Source organism: Saccopteryx bilineata, chromosome 1 (assembly GCF_036850765.1).
Source record: "Saccopteryx bilineata isolate mSacBil1 chromosome 1, mSacBil1_pri_phased_curated, whole genome shotgun sequence".
NCBI classification, from domain to species: Eukaryota; Metazoa; Chordata; class Mammalia; order Chiroptera; family Emballonuridae; genus Saccopteryx; species Saccopteryx bilineata.
In genome coordinates, this window is record NC_089490.1 from 308578540 (window position 1) to 308605464 (window position 26925).

The window sequence follows — 26925 nt, forward strand, 5'->3', positions numbered from 1 at the left end:
AGATGCTATGAAAGGGGAAGATCAAAAAGGCCTTAGTCACACACTTGTTTTTGTTTTATATGTCCTGGGTATATAGTACTTAAACACTTACTGAATTGAACTTGCCATATTAAGTCATGTCATTATTTGATGACAGCCACTGTGTTTCTATAGTCCATATATTATCATTTTTCTTAAACATTCAAGCTATTACACTAGCCAATGCACCCCCTAGTATCTGTATTTTGTTTTCATCACTGATGAGAGTTTTAACACTTACATTACCACTCCAGCATGTTGGGAGCCATCCATATCCATTCACACTCTACTACCATGAGCAGTGAGGTTTTTATTCCAGCCAGCAGGTGAGTAATCCAGCTCCCAAATCCCATATTAGTGCCAGCTTTCTTAAGACATTCCCAGTACAAACTGTATTAGATTGGGTTTCATAGAAACAAACTCTGAGATCAGCGTTGCATGCAGAGGTTTACTGGGGAGTTTTCTTGAGAGATATACCTATGAATAAGTGAGAAAGAGAAGATTGAGTAGAGGGAGAGATGGACCAGTGGTTGCAATGAAAGCCTTAGCCTATTTTATGAAGAGCTCTGGAAATGAATGGCCCTTCAGAATTGTTGCAAGCTGAAGCAAGAGGACCAGGTTTCTGTTTGTCTTTGTTAGTTGGTCAATGGCTGCAGGCTACCCCTTGGGAGAGGGGCAGATAACTTTACTCTGAGGTAGTTTCTCTGAGCCATGCCCTAGGAGGTGGCAGCTAAGAGCCAACAGTATCTGTTAGTTCCATCTGCTGGAAGATGGTTGTGTTGACCCTGAAGAGGGGAACTGTTATAAAGTTCAAAATGACTTATCTTTGGCAAAAGGGAGTGCTTCCTTTTTGGGTTCTTGTGTCTTCTGACACTATCCTTTGGTTTTGTATAGCTTCCTTGCTTTCTGGTTTAAAATTTGCCAGGTTCTTCTAGTATATTACCTGCACTAGAACTGGAATCAGCTATTTCTCCAAGGACTTATTTTTTAAGAGGTATTTAGAGACCACCAAAATAAATGTTAGGATTCATTAATTTTAGACCTTCCCAATGGACAGAACTAAAAAAAAAATTTTTTTTTTAAAGAAAAATCAGAAGTTCATATTCATATTGCCATCTCAAATTTAACATTATGGGATTTTTATTTAATTTCTTTGATTTTATACTTTAAAAAAGGATTTTATTGTTCAATTCCCAGCCAGGGCTCACAGGAGAAGTGTCCATCTGCTTCTCCACCCTTCCCCCTCTTTTTTTCTCTCTATCTCTCTCTTCCCCTCTGCAGCCAAAGCTCCACTGGAGCAAAGTTGGCCTAGGCTCTGAGGATGGCTCCATGCCCGTTGCCTCAGGTGCTAGAACGGCTCCAGTTGCAACGAGCAATGCCCCAGATGGGCAGAGCATCACCCCCTAGTGGGCATGCTGGATGGATTTCTGGTTAGGTGCATATGGGAGTCTGTCTCTCTGCCTCCCAGCTTCTCACCTCAGAAAAATTAAAAAAAAATAAGATTTTATTTATTGATTTTGCAGAGAGAGGAGAGAGAGGGACAGGAAACAAGGAGTATCAACTCACAGTTGTTTCACTTCAGTTGTTTATTGATTGATTGCTTTTTGTATGTATTTTGATGGCACAAGCTCAGGGCTTTGAACCGGCAACCTGAGCATTTCAAGTCGATGCTTTATCCACTGCACCACTACAAGTCAGGCTGATTTTATACTTTTTATCTTCCTTTCCTTCTATTAAAAATCTTTGTTCATAATATTAAATATTTGTATTTCCTTATTCTCTCCCATCTCATATATGTTTCAAAAAAGTAATGCTGCTATTCCTGTAAACAACTAGTCTACAAAATAACTTTAAAAAAATAACCCTTGCAGCTATCTCTAGAATATGTTCCAATGGGTTTTAGAGTCACTAGATTGTGTGAAAGCACTCTGCTTGATTTTATCCTCTTCAGTTTTTTTTTTTTTCTTTTTTTTTTCATTTTTCTGAAGCTGGAAATGGGGAGAGACAGTCTGACAGACTCCCGCATGCGCCCGACCGGGATCCACCCGGCACGCCCACCAGGGGCGACGCTCTGCCCACCAGGGGGCGATGCTCTGCCCATCCTGGGCGTCACCATGTTGCGACCAGAGCCACTCTAGCGCCTGGGGCAGAGGCCACAGAGCCATCCCCAGCGCCCGGGCCATCTTTGCTCCAATGGAGCCTTGGCTGCGGGAGGGGAAGAGAGAGACAGAGAGGAAAGCGCGGCGGAGGGGTGGAGAAGCAAATGGGCGCTTCTCCTGTGTGCCCTGGCTGGGAATCGAACCCGGGTCCTCCGCACGCTAGGCCGACGCTCTACCGCTGAGCCAACCGGCCAGGGCCTCTTCAGTTTTTTAATTCATTATTTGTAGCAGGACACATTCTTGTCAAATTTACAAAACAGGCAGCCAAAAAGATAAAAGAATTTATTAGAAGACAAAAATGAGGGTCACAGATAATATGGATTCTTTTTACTGATGGTCTAAATTTAGTTCAATGAGATATGATAGGTTTAACTGCATTTAGGTAGTTTTATACTCCACTTAATCCACAAAGCATTGGAAAAGACCTATAATAAAATGATAAACAAATTTATTGAAAAGAAAGGCTACCACTCTTTGAGAACATACTATATGCCAGACACTCTGCTAAATGCTTCATATAATTTTTAAATTTAATATTGGTGAGAACCTCATAAGGCAATAGCAGTAGTATGAACACTAAACTATACTACAACTAGTAGTAATGTCTAGCATTTGCAGATTATTTCTTGAGTACCAGGTGCTGTTTGAGGCAGTTTATACTTCAACAACCACACAGATTGGGTACTATTGTTATTTCCTTTATATAGATTAGAAAATTGAGGCACAGAGAAGTTAAAAATCTTGCTAAGATCACACAGTATATTGAGTTAGGATCCAAATCCAGCAGTTGGATTCTGTGGCCTTAAGTATACCTCTTTCATGAGAAACGATGACAGTATCATTTACAACAACATGGCTGGACCTTGAGAACATTATACTGAGTGAAATATGTAAATCATAAAAAGCTAAGAATTGTATGATTCCACACATAGGTGGGATATAAAACTGAGACTCATGGACATAGATAAGAGTGCAGTGGTTACCAGGGGGAGGGGGAAGGGAGAAGAAAGAGAGGGATGGGGAGGGGTGGGCATAATGAGGGACAAATATAAGGTGACAGAGGATGATTTGATTTTGGATGATGGGTTTAAAAGATAATCAACTGTCCAAATGATGTGGAGTGTTTGCCCAAAATCTATGTACTCTTGTTGACCAATGTCACCCTGTTAAATTTAATCATCTAAATTAAAAAAAAAAGGTATACTTCTTCCCCCTCTTATAGATGAGATTCTGAAGATTAGAGAGGTTGAGAAATTCCACGAAGCCTCTTGTAAACTCAAGATTGGGATTAAATTCCCTGGCACTTGATTGAACAGCTGGTTTCTTAACTGCTCCACTGTAATGCCTTCCTAAAACTATGAGGTAACTAGTAGTTACAGCAGGTGCTTCGACTATTATTGGTTCTAATCTTGATAACAACCCTAGAAGGTTACTATTTCATGGACAGGAAACTGAAAGGCCAGGAGGTTAAGTTGCTCCAGGTGACAGTTGTTAAGTTTATATCAAGGTCTGACTCCAAAGCCCATATTCTTAAACATTATACTGTGCAGGAAGATACAAATGTAATTAAATAATAGCTTTAGTAAAAAAGACTACTTGCAAGTTCAATGTGAGGCAGTGGTATGATGCTACTGCCACCAAGGTATTCAGAGCAAGAGAGGAGACAGTCCCACTCTATTCTGTAATGGCAGAGCACACCTGGAGTATTGTCTGTGATTCTGGGCTCCACATTTTAAAAGCTTCACTGACACGCCTGAAACACAGCCAGAAGTGAGTGCTGAGCGTGGTGAAGGCTTTGTAACATCTAGAAGAAGAACTGTTAAAAAGCTGAGAATAGGTCCCAAAGAGGAGATTCAGAGAAGGCTGAAGAGCTAGTATTTCAAGTGTCTTTATGAAGCAGAGGATTAGATACAACCCAGAGGAACAAACTGGGCTGCATATATAATCAAAGAGTGGATTTGGCTCCTCATAGATTGTTTGGAGCTTTGTAGAGATGAAGTAGGCTTCCTGGTCAGAGAATGAATTCTTTTTCATCGACAAGAACCTGAATGACCACTTACTGTGGGTGTTAAAGACTTAGATGTCAGGTGCAATAGTTCTTCAATTTTAGGGCATATACAAATCAACAGGGGAAGGAACTTGTTAAATGCTGATTTCCAGGCCTCACTTTTAGAAGTATTGACTCAGTAGATCTGGGATAACGTCCAAGAATCTGCCCTTTTAACAAGTAGCCTGCTGGATCCAAACCAGGTGGTCAGTGACCGCCTACACTTTGAGAACCAGTGAGACTAGATAAACTCTGACATCTCTTCCACTTAATTTGCAAATAAACATTTTTTAGTAAAAAATATGTGTTGTCAACTTATAACTTTTCAAAGAAAGCTGTAAGTTTCATCAGGATTCAAGACAAAATTCTTTAATATGTTAGTTATAATTAGAAACAAAATTTTGGGGATGTGGGATATAATATTAGGATATGAAAAGAGAATGCTTGATTCTCAACCTGTCAAAAATATGACTTTGAAAGTAAAATAGAAGATACAAATCCAGTTTGATAATCTTTTAAAAAAAAAACCCAGCTACATCCAACAAGGAGCAATTCATGAGGAACTTTAAAAAACTAATTATCCTAAATGACAGCACCTGAGTAAGGTTAAAATCTACCAGGCTTTGGGGCCCACGCTTATATAAATTTCAGCCTGAAACTAACAAAACTGATGTGGGTGAAAGTTAGAAACTTAAAACATAGCTGGTTTCTAACTTGCCCTCTTTTTGTTGGGGCTAAAGAATTTTTGCTTGCAGGTATAGTTTATTTAATTAATCTTAACTTCTACTTAAAGCATGCAACCTGAGAGGCACATTTTAAAACTATACTGTATCCTGAATGGTTTTTTGCTCTCTGTAAATATGTTTTTAAAAAGTGTAATTACTGTCCTCTATAAGGGCTTTTCCTTTTACTTATGTTGTGAAATAATGTTTTATTTGTTTCTTAAGAGTATTAAAGTTAAAAAAAGATGTATTTCCTTTGAAAATTGTTAAAAAAAACTGGCTAGTTGAGGAAGTGCTGCTTTGGGCTGTTTTGTTGATTGATAGTATTAATGTGCTTATTTAGTTTATTAAAACTGGCGAATAATTTCTGTTTTAAATTTAAGGTGCATAAAATTTCTGAATAACAATGACAGGTCGGTAAGTTAGGCCCTTGTTTCTATTTAATTGCTTCTTCTTCCTTTCAATGGTTGCAGACCTCCTCGTAGACTTTTTTCTTGAATCATGAGAGATGAAATTGCAACAGCAGTCTTTTTTGTCACAAGATTGGTGAAAAAGCATAACAAATTGAGTAAGCAACAGATAGAAAACTTTGCAGAAAAGCTGATGACTATTTTGTTTGAAACATATAGAAGTCACTGGCACTCTGATTGCCCTTCTAAAGGGCAAGCCTTCAGGTGAGATCTAGTGTGTGGCATGGCAAAGGGAGGTGACAAGTATCGGCAATGATTTTGTTGGCAGTTTGTGGGATGTAAGCTTTATGGACTCAAATTTATTAGTTTCAGTAGGGACTTGAAAGAGTTGCATAGGTAATAGAGCAGTTGATTATTATAGCACAAACCCTCTAATGTGAGGTGGATGAAGCAGTTTCTAACTTGTGTTTATGAAAGCTAATGCAGTGAACCTTTGGTGAACTAATTGTGTGGCTTAGTGATGCAACTCACATTCTGAGTTGCTGTGAGAAAAGTTGATGATTCACTCTTATTTGTACAACTGTGGAAGGCGAGGAAGGGGTGGGGGAAGACTGGGGTGAGGTGAGAGCTGTGTGTATGGCAGCAGTGTGCCTACAGCAGGATTCTGCTAAAGCTCCTGTCACCGTGCCTTTGTTCCCCTACCCTTGTTTTTAAAGGTGTATCAGGATAAACAATAACCAGAATAAAGATCCCATTCTACAAAGGGCTTGTGCTGAAAGTAATGTGGAATTTTCTCACCTGGGACTTCCAAAAGAGATGACCTTATGGGTAGATCCCTTTGAAGTTTGCTGTAGGTGAGTAATCTAATTGGAAGTAAGAGTTTGTGTTCTCTCTGACAACTGGAAACTTTAGGTTTATGAAAGGTGATGCTCCCAAACCCCAGGTTAGCAGGGAGGGCAATGGTTGGTTAAGACTTTAGATGCAAACTTTATTAGATAACACAGACTTCCAGCAGGAGTGGGAAGTACAAAGATTTGGCATATTTTAACTTGATTTTCATCCCTGCACCCTATTGCCAATAGTAGATTATAATGTTTAAGTATTACAGGCAGTATCAAGGGGGAAGGAGACTTATCTACCATGGGGCAATTCAGTCCGTTAGCTGAATCAAAAGAAATTAGCCTTTGTCTTTTTCTGAGCGATTAACCAGGATAGCTCTTACAGAATACCCAATAACTATAAGTGTAGTAGTTGAAGGTCTCTCAAATGGCTTTGCTCTCAAGTTATTTCAATTTGTTTCTCAAAAGCAATTCTTTTCTTTAAGTTAGTGAGTGGTTTCCAGAAAAGCTGAGAGATAAAACTGAGAGACCTTGAATCTCAAACAGATACTTTATTTTCCTTTCCTACTTAGGTATGGTGAGAAAAATCATCCATTTACAGTTGCTTCTTTCAAAGGCAGATGGAAGGAACGGGAGATCTCCCAACAGATCTTTCATGCTGTCAGTAGAGCCACACTAGACTATTCCAGCACTTCCTCGGGTGAAGAAAGTTGTAGCAAAGAACCTCAGACAATTCCTAAAGTCAGCAATCCAAAGAGTGTTTACCAGGTAAAGTGTGTTTCAGTTTTTCTGTATATTTTTATTCCTATTCTAATTCTACCAAGGATATGTCCACTGTAAAAGCAAAGAAACAACAGTTGGAAAACATGGAAAAAACAGAACTAACTACAAAGATTAAAGTCACAATATTTAATATGGTGACAAAATGTTTTTTGTTTTCTTCTATATGTGATTCCTCTACTTGGCTGAGTGCTCAGGATCGAACCATCTTTCGCAGTCACATTTTTCCATATAGTATGTGAAAGCTTCCTTTCACCTAAATTTCTTTAGAATTAATAGTAAAATTAGTGGGCTTTTTTGACAACAGAAAAATAACATACCACTTACAGGTAATTTGGAATACTAAGGAATAATCAAGGTCTGCAATCTCATCAGCAGAGCAGTTTTTATAAAAAAATATTTTTATTACCACAATCCATAGAAAGATAGGCACAGCTATATATTAGAAATAGGTTTCCTGAAACAGTACTTACCCTTAGTAGATACAGTGCTCCCAACACTTTGCATCAAGTTAATTGGATTAAATTCAACCACCTAAATTGATTTCATGACTCACTAATAGTGCAACTCACAGTTTGAAAAACACTGATCTAGAGAGATCTGTGTTGATGCTTTCTATGTATATACTTGTATGTTTTCTTAAAATAACCACTTAAGTATTAACATGTTAAAGCAATACTTAAAATTTTAGTATGCATTTGCTTTCCTATTAATTTACTTAGTTAATCTGCTATTGGCAGATGTCTAGACACTTTCTACATTGTTGTGATATAAAAAGGCTGATATGGTCCTGGCCGGTTGGCTCAGCGGTAGAGCGTCGGCCTGGCGTGCGGGGGACCCGGGTTCAATTCCCGGCCAGGGCACACAGGAGAAGCGCCCATTTGCTTCTCCACCGCCCCCCCCCCCTTCCTCTCTTTCTCTCTCTTCCCCTCCCGCAGCCGAGGCTCCATTGGAGCAAAGATGGCCCAGGCGCTGGGGATGGCTCCTTGGCCTCTGCCCCAGGCGCTAGAGTGGCTCTGGTCTCAAAAGAGCGACACCCCGGAGGGGCAGAGCATTGCCCCCTGGTGGGCAGAGCATCGCCCCTGGTGGGCGTGCCGGGTGGATCCCGGTCGGGCGCATGCGGGAGTCTGTCTCTCCCCGTTTCCAGCTTCAGAAAAATACAAAAAAAAAAAAAAAAAAAAAAAAAAAGGCTGATAATTTGTACAGCAATATTTGAATTTTAAATTATTTCTAGAGACTTGATTCTCAGACAAGTTCTTTCAAAGCAATATCCTTTCAAAGTATAGTCTGCAAAACATCTATATTGGTCATTTGAGATGTTTAGAATGGATATTTCTAGACATCAGCCTTAGAGATCATGATTAGACAATTTTGGGTTTGGCCAGTCAGATGGGGTGAGTTAGGGAGAAATTAAGAATCTATAGAAATTTGCATAAATGTGTTTTTCATGGTTTTAGTTTGATTGAATAATTAATTTTGTTAAAAGGTATGAAGTTGACTTACTTTATACCCCCAATAATGTTAGCCAATTTTCCAGAGATGATTATCCACTTTTATTTCTCTTCATTTGTATTTCTTATACTTTGAAAAGTTTAACTTCTGAGTTATTGGTTTTATTTCATCCATAAAGCTATCTTATTAGTTTCCAGAAGATCTTTATACCACGCCTTTTTCATTTTTTTTTTTTCCAGGTTGGAAAGTTGAAACGGCCCTTTCAATCTTGGTTCCAAATTCCTCACAAAAAATATATGGCAGATGGCCACCTGGGCCTCCTAGGAAGTGTTTATCACGTGTTGCCTAAGAACCCTAAAGGTCACAACCTCGCTTCTGGATGCCAGGTGGACAGGTACCACTGGTTCAACACAAACCGATAAAGTAGTGCTGGACACTCAGTGGGACAGAGCTCACAGGAGCCACTTTATTTTAACCAAAATGAAACTAATCTAAGATTGAAAGTCCCATGAAACAGAAAAAATACATTAGGAGCCAGTGTGCATGATGGTGAATCCTCTCACTCAAATTATAACTTTTCTGAGCTGTACTTTTAATTCTTATATAATTTTATATGAAGTTTTATGTAGCACTAAGTTTTTTATGTAATAGTTTTATGTATCACAAATGTACTCAATAAGGTAATAAAATGAAGATATTGAGGTATGATTAAGATTCAATGAATCATGAAAAGTAAGTTTAAATAAACATTATGTTTTTAATATATTCCTTGTTTATTTTGTTTTAAGAAAACTTTAAAAGTTTGTGTGTTTCTTCATTAGCCGTTTTAAAAAAAAGTAGATCTTTATTTCAGGAGGAGGAATCTTTATAATACAGTTTTCTAGTTTCTGTTTTGTACTGGCTGTTATTTTTATTTCATAAGGCCAATGAGAGCTTGTTTAAAAATTACTTAAGATACATACTTCCTTTTTTAAAAAATTGGTTTATTTCTAAACCTCTTAATAAACTTAATAATTATGATGATAATAATTAAGAGTGATACATGCTCACCATAAAGAATTTAAGCCAAGCAGAAAAACACAGCGCCAAGAAATTAAAAATCAATCACATCTAGCCAGAAATTACCATTATTAACATCAAATGGTGACCATTTTTCCAGCCATCCTCTTATACACACAGATGGAAGAATATACAGACAATTTGATAAGAAAACCACTCTACAGAAGCTGCTTGTTAAACAATAGATCTTAGCAAAATGAAGAAACCTAAACTGAAACAAAGAATTATTAAAATGGTCATGATTTTCTATCACAAAATATTTTATTTCCTGAAAGTTTTATTTTCATTTTTTAAAGGAAAACACCAAGAGGTTGCAACAGTATTTATTTATTTATTTATTTATTTATTTTTATTCTATTTTTGTATTTTTATGAAGTGAGAAGCAGGGAGGCAGAGGGACAGACTCCTGCATGTGCCCGACATGAATCTACCCAGCAAAACCACTAGGGGCAATACTCTTCCCATCTGGGGTGTTGCTCTGTTGCAACCAGAGCCATTCTAGCCCCTGAAGCGAGTTCATAGAGCTGTCCTCAGCACCCAGGCCAACTTTGCTCCAATGGAGCCTTAGCTGCAGAAAGGGAAGAGAGATAGGGAAGAAGAAGAGGGGGGAAGGGTAGAGAAGCAGATGGGTGCTTCTCCTGTGTGCTCTGACGGGGAATCGAACCTGAGACATCTGCATGCTGGGCCGATGCTCTACCACTAAGCCAACTGTCCAGGGCCTATGTAGCAGTCTTTAAAACTTAAATATTTTTATACAATATTGATTATTTATTGCTATGTAAGCTGTAGAAATTAGCACTCTTAATTTTTTCCTTGTCCCTTATTTCTCATGTCATTTTTTAAAACCGAGATGTAATTGACAGATAACATTATTTTCAGGTATACAACATGATTTGGATATTTGTATACCCTGTTAAATAATCACCACAATAAGTCTAGTTAAGATCCACCACCATACGTAGTTATAAAAGTTTATCTTCTGGTGAGAACTTTAAATATTTACTCTCTCGGAAACTTTCAAACATGTGACATTATTATTATTATTATTTAGTGAGAAAGATAGAGGGAGAGAGATGAGAAGCGTCAACTCGTAGTTGCGGCTCCCCAGTTGTTCATTGATTAATCTCTCATATGTGCTTTGACTGGGAGGCTACAGCAGACCGAGTGACCCCTTGTTTGAGTCAGCGACCTTGGGCTCAAACTGGTGAGCCTTGCTCAAACCAGATGAGACCATTCTTAAGCTGGCGACCTTGGGGACCCAAACCCGGGTCCTCCACATCTCAGTCCGACGCTCTATCCACACTGCGCCACTGCCTGGTCAGGCAATATTGATTCTTTAATCAGCATTTTGAAATTGTTAGCATGCAAATCCTATACAGTACTTGAGATTTATACCAAGAATTTCATTTTAGAGTAGTTAAAAGAGGTGTTATATTTTTACATTTTGGTATTTATCCATGTATTTACTGGTCATAGAGATAGAGATATGCTTATCTTTTATTTGGTCATCTTAATGAACTCATTAATTCCAAAAATTATTTTTAACTTTTTGTACATTCCATGGGATTTTCTATGTAGACAATAATGATATCTGTATATAGGGATAGATTTATTTCTTCCTTCTCAATCTGGATGTCCTTTCTTTTTCTTCCCTTGTTGTAGTGGCTAGAACTTCTAACACTGTGTTAAATGAGAGTAGTGGGGACATCCTTACCTTGTTCTAATCTTAGGGGAGAGCAGACAGTCTTTTACCATTATGTAGATTCTTACCAGTTTTGTAGATGTTCTTATATCACATTGAAGAAGTTTCCTTCTATTTCTATTTTTCTAACAGTTTTCAATATAAATGGGTCACATTTTGTCAAATACTTTTTCTGTATTCATTGTTATAAACTTGAGATTTTTCTGCCTTAACCTGTTGATATGTGAATTACATTGCTGCTTTTGAATATTGAACCAACTTTGCACCTATGGAATAAAGCCCACTTGATTGTGGTGGATAATTATTTTTATATATACATATGTTATAAATATATATAAATATAATATATACATACATTATAAAAACTTCACAATGTAATTTGGAGAGTGATCCCTCTTCTGTTTTCTGGAAAAGATTATGTACAATTTGTGTTAATTTCTGTTTTTAAATATTTGGTAGATTTATATGGTGAAGTCATCTGCACCTGGAAAATTCTTCTTTGGGAATTTTAAAATTATGAGTTTAAGTTTCTTAATAATTATAAGGCTATTCAAGTGATTTATTTTATGTTGGGTGAGTTGTAGTAGTTTGTTTTTTGATGAATTGGTCCGTATTATCTGTTGAATTATTTTTGTAGAGTTGTTGTTTGTTTCCTTATGATTTTTTAAATGTCTGTAGTAATACCTCTCCATTGATTCCTGATATTGGTATTTGTGTTTTCTCTCTCTTTTTCACTGTCAGTCTTGTTAGAGGTTTGTCAGTTTTATTGGCCTTTCTAATAAAAACAGATCTTTACTTTATTGAGTTTTTTCTTATTGTTTTTCTGTTTTCAATTACGTTGATTTCTGCTGTTTATTATTTTCTTCCTTCCACTTGTTTTTGGTTTATTTTGCTCTTCTTTTTCTAGGTTTTTGAGTTAAAAGCTTAGATTATTGATTTGAGAGTTTACCTGTTTCCTAATATATGTGCTATAAATTAGTGTTATATATTTTCCTCTCAGCAAACTTTGATATGTTCATTCTTCATTGTCATTCAATTCAATGAATTGAAACAAATGTTGAGATGACTTCCTTGACTCTTTGATTATTTAGAAGTGTATTGTTAAGTTTCTAAGTGTTTTGAGATTTACTTTTATTTTTCTGTTAGTGATTTCTAGCGTAATTCTATCCTGGTAGGAAAATACACAATTTACATCTTCAATTCTTTCAAATTTGTTTTATACCTCAGGATATCTTGATACATGTTTATTGGGCATGTATAAAGAATGTATTTGGATGTTGTTGTAGGACAGAGTTCCAGAAGTGTTAATTAGTACTATTGGTTGATAGATTGTATTGAGTTCTTCTATATTCTTGATGATTTTTCTATGTAGTTTTATGAATTGTGGGGGGGAGGTGTTGAAAATTCCAACAATAATTGTAATATGTCTATTTCTCCTTTCACTTCTAGCTGTTTTTGTTTTACATATGGTATAGCTCTATTGTTTTATGTATACACATTTAAGACTGCTATGTCTTCTTTGTAGTTAATCCTTTTATCATTAATATCCCTCTTTGTCTCTGGTAATTTACTTTGCCCTGATGTCCTTTTACCTGATATTAATATAACCACTCTTGGTTTCTTTTTATTAATGAGCACATGGTATATCTTTTCCTTCTTTTTATTTGCAACTTGCTTATATTGTTATATTTAAAGTGAGTTTCTTACAGATAGCATACAGTTGAGTCATTCCTTGTCTTTCAGGTGGTGTATTTGGAATATTTATATTTATTATAGATATGTTAGGTCTTAAGTCTTATCATTTAATTTCTGTTTTCTGTTTGTTCTCTCTGTTTTTTTATTTGTTTTCTTTTCCTTGCCTTTCTGTGGGTTACTTGAACATTTGTTAGAATTACATTTTAGCTTATGTATACTATTTTTTCTTAAAGAAAAACTTTGTTTCATTATCATTATTTGTGAAAACAAACAAGGTAAAACAATTCAAGAAAGTACACAGGCAATGCCCTGTTTTAGGTCCCAAATTTCTTCTTTTTTGATGGGTGTAGGAGCTGAGCAATGATGTCAAGAGGTCTTCTGCTACCACCAATGTTCTTTCATCCAAAAGATCCAGGAAGAACAGAAGCTTATATATCTTAGAAATTTTAAAGGCAGGGACTGTGTGCCTCCTGATGACATCTGATTCATTTATGAGAGGAAGTAGATGGTAGAGCAGGTTTTGTCATTTGGAAGAGATAGTGACTTGATAATTCAGAATGTGTAGGCATCATGGAGAAGAATGTGCATTGATTTCTTGAAATAAAAATTGATGTATTTGGTGGGAGTATGCCTTTGAAGCCAAGAATGATGAAACACCTGCTTCTGGGTGGTCTGGCTCTACTCTGTATAGTGTTTGTCTAGGATGCTGTATTCAAATATCCACTGGTCAGAATGAGCAGTGACAAAGTTGTTGGTATTGGGGATGATGGTCAGAGCAGATACAGGGAAACTAACTGTAGGCAAGCACCTGACAATGAAGCTTTAGATGTTTTACATGCTCACATGGACTCCCCACTGGTACCTGATACGGCTAGCCAATTCCTACCTAGGCTGGCTGCCAAAAGACGCATGGACTCCACTGGCCCTGAGTAAAGCTGGAAAGTAGGCAGGTGTTTGAAGCATCATTCTAACAACTGAATCATGTGTAGAGACCCTTGATTTGATGGCATGAGAGCTTTGCTGAATCTTTTTTGTTTTTGTTGAAGCTTGAGAAAAAATCTGAAGGTCAGAGTAAAAGAACACTGGCATTTTGGAAACCCCTTTGGAGGCTTAAATTGTCGTGTTCATAATCCAATTGATAGAGAAAAAACTGAGAAGCTGTAGAATAGGCTATCCAACTTCTATGTGGGAAGATATTGCTACAGATAATGTTCTCAGGGTTCCTTTGTCTTGAGGTGCAATAAATGATCTGCATCTTTAGAGAGTGGAAGAGTATCCTCATGCTTTCCTGTTGCAACTGTAGATCCTAGTCACCAAAGACCCAAGAGATAAGAAAACTGGAAGAGGAGAGGCTGCCTCCTTTTTGAACAAGAAATGAAGTATCGATGGGGAAAAATGGTATTTCAGAGAGCAGCATCATCATAATTCTTCATCTTCATTTTCTCCAGGATAGGAAAAATGACTAAGTGGGTGTCAGCGCTTCCAGATGTCACTGCTGTAGGGCTGCAGGCCATGGTTTGAACATCTTGGGTAGGATGCTGGAATGTTTTTGCTCACTGTTTCTCACTGCTCTTGGAAGTCACAGAGACCACCTGATAATGAAATACTGTCCTTTCAGCTGTGCTCACCACAAAATTGTCTTCTTGATCAGTACTGCAATAGGCTGCATGTCAGCACTTGCAATGAGATGAATCTTCACAAGAGTCCCAGTAGCTGGCTCCCAGAACTGCACCTTTCCAGCAGAGTCCACACTTATGACAGTACCATCTGACAAGAAAGCAATGCCCTATTTGATACACTTCTGCTTAGATATACCCATGTGTTGCCTATCCAGAAGCATCTTATGAATAATGCTACCTGATTTGACGTCAAACACACTAATGTACTCTATGAGCCAGCGGCAATGTGGGTATGAGAGGGATGCCAGCTGAGACTCAGGATGTGAGTTTCCTATCAAAATTTCTTTCAAACTGGGTTTTGGATGATATGAAATAGTTTCACAGTACCATCTTCATAGTCAACCACTTTGGGTTGTGAGAGCCAGTGGGGCTGGAAGCTATGCTCCAAGTGGATCCTCCAAAGGCATCCACAGAATACTTGAGGTTTACTGCTTGCGATCCATATCCACCAATCTCTGTTTAACCTAGCACTAAAGAATTGCTGTCCTTTTGGCCAACACAGAGCTTCTGTAGCTCAAGACTCACAAGCTGGGAAATATTTCTCCTGAAAGTAGTTTACTGACAAGTTATAAATTTTCACAGTGCCATCTGTTCTTGAAACAGCCAATCTGTTTGACTGGTTATTGTAAGCCACACAGCAAATCCCTGATGAAACATAACTAAACAAACGTGATGGACAATAAATTCACCTATTTTCATGGATGGGTGTTCCCTTCTTTCTATCCTAGTCCTATGGGAGTGTGCTTTCCCATGGTCTTACCAGAAGTGCTCAGTGCCTATATATAGTATTTTTAAAAAAATTTAATTAATTGTGTTTACATAGATTCTAGGGTCACCCCGAATGCCTCCTCCATTCCCCCTTGCCCCCCTCCCTACAGCGCCCTCCCCCTTCCCTTCAGGTTTATCCCATCCTATCATCCCCTTTCCCTCTGTCCTCTTTTCCTCTGGTCTCTTTGATCCCTTCTCTGTCTCAATTCCGTTCCTCAGTTCTCATTATTCCTTGGATTCCTCAAATGAGTGAGGTCATATGATATTTTTCTTTCTCTGCCTGGCTTATTTCACTCAACATAATAGTTTCCAGGTACATTCATGTTATTGCAAAAGGTAATATTTCATTCTTTTTCATAGCCCCATAGTATTCCATTGTATATATGTACCACAGCTTTTTAATCCACTCGTCCACTGATGGACACTTGGGCTGTTTCCAGATCTTTGCTATTGTGAACAATGCTGCCATAAACATGGGGGTGCATTTTTTTTTCAGTCGGTGATATGGTGTCCTTGGGATATATTCCTAGTATATAAGTGAGATGGCTGGGGAAAACAGTATGGAGATTCCTCAAAAAATTAGATATTTATAGTATTTTTTAATATAGACTTTTGAGTCTCTTTGTATTGCTTTTATAGTGGTTGCTTTAGGTATTGCATTATTTACATGTCATGGGCCACCAGTGTAGTCATTTTATCAGTTCATGTGAAGTATTGAAACCTGAATCCCCTTATTGTTTTTTATCCTTCTCCCTTTCTAATATAATTGTATTAAATATTTCCTCTACATATATTTAGAGCCACATCAACAGTATTAAAATTTTTACTTCAGCTGTTAAACATAATTTAGAAGTCTATTATATTTATCCTTATTATTGCTTGCCATGATTTTCCTTCCTGGTGTTCCAACATTTTTTCTTTTGTTTCCTTTCTTTTTAAAGAATTTCCTTTAGCCTTCCTCTCAGGTTAGGTAGGGCTATAACATATTCTTCGTTTTTCTATACCTATAAATGTCTTGATTTTTCTCTTCATTCCTAAAGAATATTTTCATTGGATATAGAATTCTAGATTGATTGTTTCCTTTTTTTTTCAGTTCTAGAAAAATGTGCCACTTCTTCCTAGCTTCTATGGTTTCTAATAAAAAATATGTCATCAAAATTATTTTTGACTATAGGTAAGATGTCATACTTCTCTGGCTGCTTTCAAGATTTTTTTCTCTGCTTTTAGTTTTCGGAAGTTTGCGATACATTGTAGTGTGGATTGCTTTGGATTTATCCTGTTTGGAATTCAGTCAGCTCTTTGAATCTATATCTATAGATTTTTGTCTTTTCCCAAATTTTAGTAGTTTTCACCCACTTTCCTTGAGTACTTTTACAGCCTTCCTACTTTCTCTTCTCTTTCTGAGACTCTGATGACTTGAACACCAGACTATTATTTTATAGTATCATATGTTCCCAAGGCACTATACATTCTTTTGTCCAGTTTTTTTCTCTGTTTTTTGGAATGGTTAGTTTCTATTGTTCTATCTAAAAATCCACTGACTTCCCTTTCCCTACCCCCAATTCCTTCCATTTTACTGTTAAGCTTATCCAATGAACTTTTTATTTTGGTTTTTTTATTTTTCCATTTTCAATTTTTCATTTGGTTCTTCTTTGTTTTCTCCTTTGCTTGGGGATTTATAGTTCCTTGCTGAGACTTTTTATTTTTTAAATTTGTTTTGAGCATGTTCATAATTGCTTAATGAAACACTTCTATGATGGCTCCTTTTAAGTCATTGTCATATAATTCAATATACAGTGTGTCCGTAAAGTCATGGTGCACTTTGACTGGTCATAGGAAAGCAACAAAAGATGATAGAAATGTGAAATCTGCACCAAATAAAAGGAAAACTCTCCCAGTTTCATACCTATTCAGTGCAGTTCAATGTGAGCTCACGCACAGATGTTTTAGGGCTCCTTAGGTAGCTATCCCATATAGCCTCTACAGACTTGTCACTGCCCGATGGCCTACCGAAACGGGGTTTCTCCACCAAACTGCCGGTTTCCTTCAACTGCTTATCCCACCGAGTAATGTCATTCCTATGTGATGGCACTTCGTTATAAACGCACCAATATTCAAGTTGCACTTTGGTTACAGATTCTAATTTAGCGAGCCACAGAACACACTGAACTTTTCTCTGTACTGTCCACATCTCAACTGGCAGGGCTAGTGGGCTGCTCTGCTGTATACATGGTGTTATGTCATCATCTGTACATGCGCAAATGCTGCCACATCATCCTACAGAAACTGGGAGGGTTTTCCTTCTATTTCAGTGGTTCTATTTGGTGCAGATTTCACATTTCTATCGTCTTTTGTTGCTTTCCTGTGACCGGTCAAAAGTGCACCATGACTTTACGGACACACTGTATTTGTCATTTTTGTGTTGGTATCTATTTATTGTATTTTTTTCACTCATTTTATTTCTGGCTTTTAGTATGATAAATGATTATAAGATTTGAAATCTTATTTAAATTTTGTGTTGGCTAATTTCCTTTGACACCATTCCAATGTGGCATGTAGGGGGACCAGAGGGTGCTGCCTTGTTATTGCCTTGTAGAAGACAAAAGTCCAGGTTCTCCACTTGGCTTTCACTAATACTTTAGGAAGGCATTCTTCATATCTGTTAGATAGGTACAGTAGTTCCAGCTTCCCATGTGGTTTCCACTAATACAATGGTAAGGGTAGCCTTATTACCACTGGGCAATGGTAAAGTTCTAACTCTTCACTTGGTCTCTGATGATGTTACTCCAATGGGAAGGTGGTGGTGAGGGGACTTATTACTGCCATATGTTGGTAGCTGTCTAGATTTCCCACGTGTTCTCCAGTGGCATCATGGGGTGTACAGGGGTTTGTTACTGCCCTGTGGGATGAAAGGGTGAAAATTCCCAGCTCTCTGCTTGGTTTCTCTGGCATCACTACAGGAGAAAGTTGGGGTACCTGGTTATAGGCTGGCAAGAGGGAAAGTCTAGATTCCCCACTTAACTTTTGCTGGTGTGAGTGTAGACAGAGGTGTGTGTGTGTGTGTGTGTGTGTGTGTGTGTGATTGTTGGCTGGAGTAAAGCAGTCATTATCTAAAAATTTTCTGTCTTGCTAGGCAGCCCTTTTCTTAGTCCTTTTGCTAGAAAGAAAAGACTTTTGTGGAACTCTTTTGGTCTGTGCTCATTGGTTTGTTCATTTGTTTTAATTGCTAAGTCTGGAATACATAAAGAAAAAAGAGAATTTGTGAAATTTACTACCTTGTGTCCTGCCTTGTGTTCTGAGGTCCTGCCTTGTGTTCTGAGGTCCCAGGCTGTTCTGTTTCCTTCTGTACATCTTTCAGAACCTTCTTATTTGTTTTAATATATAATGTCTGGGAATTTGGGTTGTGTTTGGTGGGAGAAGTAAGAAAAAATATGACTACTCATCTTCTTGGAAACTGAAGTCTATGTACCATTTTTGAAATTAAAAACCAAATCTTCTTAAAATAACTAAGTATTATATTGTTGGGAAAGGGTTCTTTTTGTCAATAGTTGGTGAAATATGGCTTCTATATGCCTTGCGGGCACACATTCAATATTTATCATATTATCTCAAGGTACTGGAAAAATCCTTAATCCTATAAAGTTATGCATTGATTAGGGGGTGTGTTCTGTACAAGAAATTCTAGTTCATGGAGAAGACAGGAGAACAGCTGCCTAATAGACCATTTTATGTGTGTCTGTGCTGCAAAGGCAGTCAGTGATTTTAATGGAGATAGTAATTAAATAAAATATAAGGCTGATAAATTTGGTACTTACTTTGCCTAATGTCAAATCTAATAATTTAACCAGAATGGCTGCTTAAGATGACTAAGTAACCAACTTCTAGTAGCAAAGAAATGAGAACTCAAGGTCAGTATTTGATGGTAGAAATGAGAGAATTAGATGTAGTACATTGACTTTGAGCAGAAGTTCTTTATGGCTTGATTTAAAACTTTTTGATAACCTTAATTGCAAATCTTCTTGACTTATTGTCTCACAGTGTGTTTTAATTTATTTTCTCATTTAATTTATTATTAGTATTTTGGTTGAATTTAGAGTTAAATCTTTAGCCATGTGTGGACATATATTAATTATGACAAAGCCTGCAGAGCTAAAAAATGTTGCATTTGAACTGGATATTGCGTTCACTATTTAGTTATTATTTATTATCTACCCACATAGTATTTGTTTAAATTAAAGTTTTCTTTACTAGCCTGTCTTCCTTGGATTGTTTGAGATACTCAATAACAATTGTTATATTTAAAAATTAATTTAATTGTTATATTAAAAATATAATTATTAATTAATTGTTATATTTAAAAAAATCCCATTTAAAAAAAACTCTGAATGGGAATCATCGTGGAGCACGATAAAGGGAATTATCCTTGTGCAAAGCAGCTTAAATTGCTGGCATTGAATTTGTAATTTGAGCCCTGTTAGGATTTGGAATTTGTATTTGAAAACATTTTTTTTTGGCTTACATTGGTTCATGTGATGGTTTCATCTCTCCTGATGAGCACCCAAATACACCCTGAAACTGTGGTTTCTGATGACTGCTTCTCTCTCTGAGGTGTGCAACCAGGACCTCCAAAGTGAATTTTGTGTATGCCACATGGACTATATTTTATGTACTCTCTTAATCCTCATTACCAAATATTGTGCAAATATATCTAACTTCTTTGAGTGACTTGGCAACAGACAATTTTAGGTTAGTAGTCAGCTGGACAAATGATAATATATACAAATTTTACATTTCTAGAAAGAGATTCAGTCAGTATCTTTAATTAGTGAATACTTTAATGAAATACATGGTCTAATGATCTTTTAGTCATAGTGAAAATGTCAGCATGTTCTTTATCTTTTGGGCCAAATATTAGTCTCTGTTGTTTTATATCACCCAAGATTATAATATACATATATATGATTCACACACAAATGTTAGATTTTTTTTTTTTGTATTTTTCTGAAGCTGGAAACGGGAAGAGACAGTCAGACAGACTCCCGCATGCGCCCGACTGGGATCCACCCGGCACGCCCACCAGGGGGCGACGCTCTGCCCACCAGGGGGCGATGCTCTGCTCCTCCGGGGTGTCGCTCTGTTGCGACCAGAGCCACTCCAGCGCCTGGGGCAGAGGCCAAGGAGCCATCCCCAGTGCCTGGGCCATCTTTTGCTCCAATGGAGCCTCGGCTGTGGGAGGGGAAGAGAGAGACAGAGAGGAAGGAGAAGGGGAGGGGTGGAGAAGCAGATGGGCGCTTCTCCTGTGTGTCCTGGCCGGGACTTCCGCACGCCAGGCCAACACTCTACCACTGAGCCAACCGGCCAGGGCCCACAAATGTTAGATTTTTAAAAATTGTTTTATCAGCTTCATCAGATGTTGTATTGACATATTTAATACCATTTAATCATGCAGACTGAAATGAGGTCATCATTTTCTTTTTAGGTCTAAAACAAAAAAAAGAAACACATGTAGTTGTTTTTATTTATTATTATTATTATTATTATTATTATTTTTACAGAGACAGAGAGAGAGTCAGAGAGAGGGATAGACAGGGACAGACATACAGGAAAGGAGAGAGATGAGAAGCATCAATCATCAGTTTTTCGTTGCACGTTGCGACACCTTAGTTGTTCATTGATTGCTTTCTCATATGTGCCTTGACCGTGGGCCTTCAGGAGAGTGAGTAACCCTTTGCTGGAGCCAGTGTCCTTGGTCCAAGCTGGTGAGCTTTTTGCTTAAACCAGATGAACCCGTGCTCAAGCTGGTAACCTTGGGGTCTCGAACCTGGGTCCTTCCGCATCCCAGTCCGACACTCTATCGACTGCGCCACCGCCTGGTCAGGTTGTAGTTGTTTTTAATAAAAAGAATCCACAGAATGAAGTAAAATTGTTTCAGGATAAAGAATTTCTATCAATCAAGTAGGCAATCCAGTGGAAAATGAGCAAACAACTTGAATAGGCACTTTTCAAGAGAGGAAATTCAAATGATATACAAATATATGAAAGATGCTCAGGTTCACTGGCCACCAGGAAAGTGCAAATTAAAACCATACACCCAGCCTGACCAGGCGGTGGCGCAGTGGATAGAGCATTGGACTGGGATGCGGAGGACCTAGGTTCGAGACCCCAAGGTCTCCAGCTTGAGCATGCGCTCATCTGGTTTAAGCAAGGCTCACCAGCTTGTACCCAAGGTTGCTCGCCTGAGCAAGGGCTTACTTGGTCTGCTGTAGTCCCACGGTCAAGGCACATATGAGAAAGCAATCAATGAACAACTAAGGTGTTGCAACAAAAAACTAATGATTGATGCTTCTCATCTCTCTCTGTTCCTCTCTGTTCCTATCTCTCTCTCTCTGACTCTCTCTCTGTTTCTGTAAAAAAAACAAAAACAAAAAACAACACAACCCCCTCCCCCCAAAAAACCCCATACACCTAGAAGAGTGGATAAAATAAAAAAGATGGAAAATACTAAGCACTGGTAAAGATGAAGAGGTACCAGAATACTTATCCATTGATGGTGACAATATATACAGAGGTGGGAAAAAGTAGGTGTACAGTTGTAAGTACATGAAACACACATTTATTCTTGTATTATTATAATCATAACCTGTATATCTTTTTCCCATACAAACAACTGTAAACCTACTTTTGCCTACCCTTGTATTTAAACAATCACTTTAGAAGTCTGATTTGTAGTACCTACTAAAATTGATATCTCCATTTGTTGTTTGTCATTATATAACATTTTAAATGCTTATGATTGAAACAAACAACTTTTTATAAAACAGCAGTAGTTATTATTAGGGAGTACTAGAAAAATCCCTGAATGAGGAGGCAGTGGACCCAAGTTCTAATTACTTGTTGTCCTTTTTCAGCTGGTGGACTGGGACAAGTCTGAGTTTTAGTTTCTGCTTTCTAGAATTCATACTTCACCTGCCTAAAGGCAAAGGGAGAAACTCTTTGATTGCTTTGGTCCTATATATCTCTTAGATCTAAGATACAACATCTGCTTGTACTGGGAAAGCTCTTGAATGAAGTGTGGATATCTACCTATTCATACCACCATTAGTTTCCAATCCTTTGCTCTGCTTATGTGTTCAGTTATAAATATGGCCCCAAACACAATAAAAAGTGTCAGTGTATGTAGCAGAGCACAATCTTAATGCTAGATTATAAGGGCACCTTACCTTGTCTTCACTAACAAGCTGATCTCTTGGTTTTCTTGGGGTTTGTTGCTCTGCAGCAAGGATGCTTTTCAGGAAATGTTCCATATTGGTGAAGAGGAGAAGATCTTTGTTTTTCTTAATGTACTATAGAGAGTGTTGATGACAGAATTAATACTTTTGTTCCTGTTTATTTTAAGTACTTTTGGATCTTCTTTTTTAAAAAATTTTTATTTATTGATTTTAGTGAGAGAGCAGGGAGGAAAAGAGAGAGACAGGAACATCTATCTGTTCCTGTATGTACCCTGATCAGGGATTAAACCAGCAACCTCTGCATTTCAGGATAATGCTCCAACCAACTGAGCTATCTGGCCAGGGCCTTTTGGATCTTCTTAGCCAGAATGTAGACCTGAGAGTACTATATGTAATTCTGCTTTCAAAATAAAATAAGACTTCATTATATGTGGTGGTTGGAAGAAGACTAACAGTCCAGTTCCACAACTATCTCTTTATTGGAAAATTGTTTTTACACTTCGAAGCCTCAGTTTCCTCATCTGTAAGTTAGAAGTAAAAGTAGCATCTACCTTATAAGGGCATGAGGATGATCAAATTAGATAATGCATGTAAATAGCAGAACATTGGGCATGTGGCGAGTGTTGTAATAAATGTTTGCTATTATCTGTCTTGTAGTTAGCTTTGGTAGATTAGAATGTTTGATTATTTAGCATCAGGATTCATATAAGTCTATTTATTCATGAATATAATAAACATATCAGAAGCCTACTATGAGCCTGGTACATATCAGGAAAGAAAACAAACATCTCTCCCCCTTTGGAGCTTACATTTTAGTAGGGAAATAAAAGTAATAAACAATAAATATAAGTAAGTATGCTATACAGTATTTATGTTACTAATATTAGTATGCTAGGAAGTAATATGGAAAAGAGTAAAGTGGGGTAAAAAGAGTAAGGGCAAGCTGATGAACAAGGGGTAAAGAGGGCTTCAAATTAAGATAGGATTGGCAGTGTAAGCCTCATTGGGAAGGTAACACTTGAACAAAGACATGATGGCATGCTCTGACTCCTGAGACCAGGGTTTCTCAACCTCAGCACTACTGGCATTTGGGGATGGACAACTTTTTTTTTTTTTTTTATTGTTGTGAGAGCTATCCCCTGCATTGTAGCAGTATCCCGGTCCCCTATCTGATAGTTGACAGTGGCAGCTTCCTCTCCTGAGTCAGGACAATCAAAATGTCTCCAGACATTACCAAATGTCTTCTGGGGAAAACATTGCTCCTGGTTAAGGACCACTGCATTAAAGGAAAGAGTTTTGCAGGCAGAGGGAACCCTTAAGAAGGGAGTGAATGTACCTGGTGGCTCTAAAGAACAGCAAGGAGGAAAGTGTGATTGGAGTGGAGTGAATGGGAGGAAGAGTAGCAGGTAAAGATGTGGGAGCCAAGGGCTGGGGCTTCTTTTGGCTTTACTCTAAGTGAAATAGGCACAGCAAGATTTTGAGCATGTCAGTTTTAATTTTTAAAGGGTCCCACTGACTACTGTGTTGAGACTAGACTAAAAAGGCAAGGTTCGACTCAGGGAGACCAGGGAGTAAGTGTGTAAGTATTATAGTAATCCAGGCAAAGGTTGATGGTGACTTGCACCAGGCTGGTAACAGTGTAAGTGATGAGAAGTGCTCAGATTCTGGATATATTCTGAAGGTAGAGCAACAGGGCTTCCTGATGCATTGGTCGTGGGCTATACACAACACAGGGAGAGGTTTCAAGGAAGGCTTTGGCCTGAAAAACCAGAAGAATAAAGTTGCTGTTAACTGAAACCAGGAAGGTTTTGTGATGGAGCAGGTATAAGTTGAGGCATGCTGAGTTTGAGATATTTATTAGATATCCATATGTACATGGCTAGTAAGCATTCGGATACATGAGAGCTTGTTTGGGGCTAGAAATAAAAATTTGGGAGTCATTGACCTGTGGATGGGATTTAAAGCTGAGGGCTGGATGAGATTCTCCCAGGGAGTGAGTACAGACAAAGAAGAGGACAAGACTTAATGCTGGTCCTTCAACATTAAGAGGCTGAGGAGGGATCAGTAAAGGAGATGGAGAAAGACCAGCTAGAGAGGCAGGAAGAAAACCAGAGGAGGCACAGTGAAGAAAATGTACCGAGGAAGAAGTCATTGGATGTGTCCAATGCTGTTATTAGATGAGGACAGAGAATTGACCATTCTCTGTAATTTGTGGGAGTTAGGATGTAACAAAATTCTGTGATCTCAGTGATCTAAATCACCATCACCAGCAACAACCACAAAATAAATCTCTGACCCAGTAACTAATGGAGATTTGATTACAGAGAAATGTATATGGAATATTTGCTTATACATTCAGGAGATCTACAATCCCTATACATGATTTAAAGATCCAGGTACCCACCATCTTCCCTGTAGAATATAAGATATTAAAAATATTGTCTGGCCCTGGCCGTTGGCTCAGCAGTAGAATGTTGGACTGGCGTGTGGAAGTCCTGCATTTGATTCCCAATCAGGGCACACAGGAGAAGCAATCATCTGCTTCTCCATCCTTCCCCCTCCTCCTTCTCTCTTCTCCCTCCTCTTCCTCTCTCTCTCACTCTCACTTTTCCTCTCCCACAGCCATGGCTCGAATGGTGCAAGAAAGTTGGCCCTGGGTGCTGAGGATGGCTCCATGACCTTGCCTCAGGTGCTAAAAGAGCCCCAGAGGAGTAAAGCATCACCCCGTAAAGAGCTTGCCAAGTGGACCCCAGTTGGGACACTAGCAGGGGTCTGTCTCTCTGCCTCCCCACTTCCCATGTAATAATAAAAAAATAAAAAAATTAAAAATAGTGTCAGGTATAGTTTGAGAAGCAGGCTAAGTGTCAAAGCAATGTGCCCCCTAGGGAGGTCAGAGATATTTGAAAAGGTCATGCACTGAAGCATTTACTCTGTAATGGAGTCAATTTTTAATCAAGACCATATGCTACACAAGTTAAACTTAGTTACCTCTTCTAATGACTCTGGCTCCAAGTGAGACTCACACTTCCTTTCAGTGAGTTTAGAGAGAATATCTCTTCCTCTTTCAGAGATGGGCTGCTCTTCCAGTAGACTAGCACTTATGCTTTGGGCCAGCTTACTGTCCTGGGAAGCTGCTGACATCTCCAGTGTGATAGAGAATGCTTCCCTGAAATAGGTCTTCAGCCCCTGATCACAGAAAAGGTTAAGGGGGCAGTTTAGTGCTTCTTCTAGGCAATTGCTATTAAAGCTTTAAAATAATAGTTGAAAGAAAAATGGGGCTTGAGATTTATCTTTACATTATGGGTTACTATTGTCATTTGCAATTAGCGTGAGCTTATATGTTGACAATGAAATATCCATGGACAGCTGTTCTCATAGGAAGACCACTTCTGTCCAGAATTCTTACAGAATGGTGCATGCATTTTGTCACATGTCACCATGGCAAATTTGATCAGGAAGATCTTTCTGGCCTGGCAGTAGGAACCAAAGGCTACTAATAGGACTTAAGTAGATTTGAAATGTTGCAAAGCTTATAGCATTTATTATCCCAGGAAATGGGGACTGAGTCACAAAGAAAGAGAAGCAAAAAGCCCTGTGCATGTTATAAATACCTTGTAGAATGACCTCAGAAAGGCGGGACTGGAGTCCTGGTGGAAGTCCTCAGAGGTGATATGGGCCAGGCAGTGAACCAACAGCAGAATGAAGGTCCCCACACATTCCAGACACTCTCTCCCAATGAACAGCGTGTTTTTAGCACTCTGAGTGGAGAAAATGCCCAGACACAGAGATGTCGACCTCGGGGAACATTTTCACTGCTTCTGTGTTTTTCCAGTTTTCTATCTTTTAAAATAACTTTTGAAATCATAAAGTCAGAGACTCCCTGGGCTTAATGGAAATGTACTGAAGTGAAGATTCAGAAGACAAAGGAAAAACAATTATTTTAGTTAAAGTCTCTGAATAAATCATTTTCTCCACTGTCTCCCAATTTTTTTTTTTTTTACTTAACAAACTATTGGAAATTCAGAAGCCTCTGTGGTTTTCTGTTTTTTTTTTTAATTTATTATTATTTTTTAACAAGCTTCTTTAGTCAGTGTTTCCTTATGCAATGGTTCTCAAACTTAAGTACGAATGAGAATCATATGGGAGCAATTCTATTTTGGGGGCCCACCTCATAATTTCTGGTTCAGTGGGATGTAGGTGGGTCCTTGGCATTTCCACTTTTACCAAGCCCCCGAAGTGGTTGATGCAGAAGGTCCGAAGATGACAGTGTGAGAGTCTTGTGTCCAAGGGCTCTCAGGCTCTCTCTGTCTTTCATGCCCTTATTGCCATTGGGTTCTCAGATATCCTATATTGCCTAATTGATTCG

At 38.1% G+C, this 26925-nt stretch overlaps 1 protein-coding gene and 1 pseudogene across 1 annotated transcript in view; one reads left to right on the plus strand and one right to left on the minus strand.

Moving 5' to 3' along the window:
- The first annotated feature begins 270 nt into the window (after window positions 1-270).
- BTG4 (BTG anti-proliferation factor 4) overlaps window positions 271-26925 on the plus strand; it is a 48669-nt gene continuing 22014 nt past the window's right edge. Inside the window, exons 1-5 of the mRNA XM_066253649.1 lie at window positions 271-344; window positions 5420-5620; window positions 6073-6210; window positions 6768-6963; window positions 8667-8821. Coding sequence (XP_066109746.1) covers window positions 5448-5620; window positions 6073-6210; window positions 6768-6963; window positions 8667-8821 — 662 coding nt within the window. The 5' untranslated portion in view covers window positions 271-344; window positions 5420-5447. The remainder of the gene's footprint in view (window positions 345-5419; window positions 5621-6072; window positions 6211-6767; window positions 6964-8666; window positions 8822-26925) is intronic.
- Window positions 13198-15261, minus strand: LOC136337745 (U3 small nucleolar RNA-associated protein 4 homolog pseudogene; annotated as a pseudogene).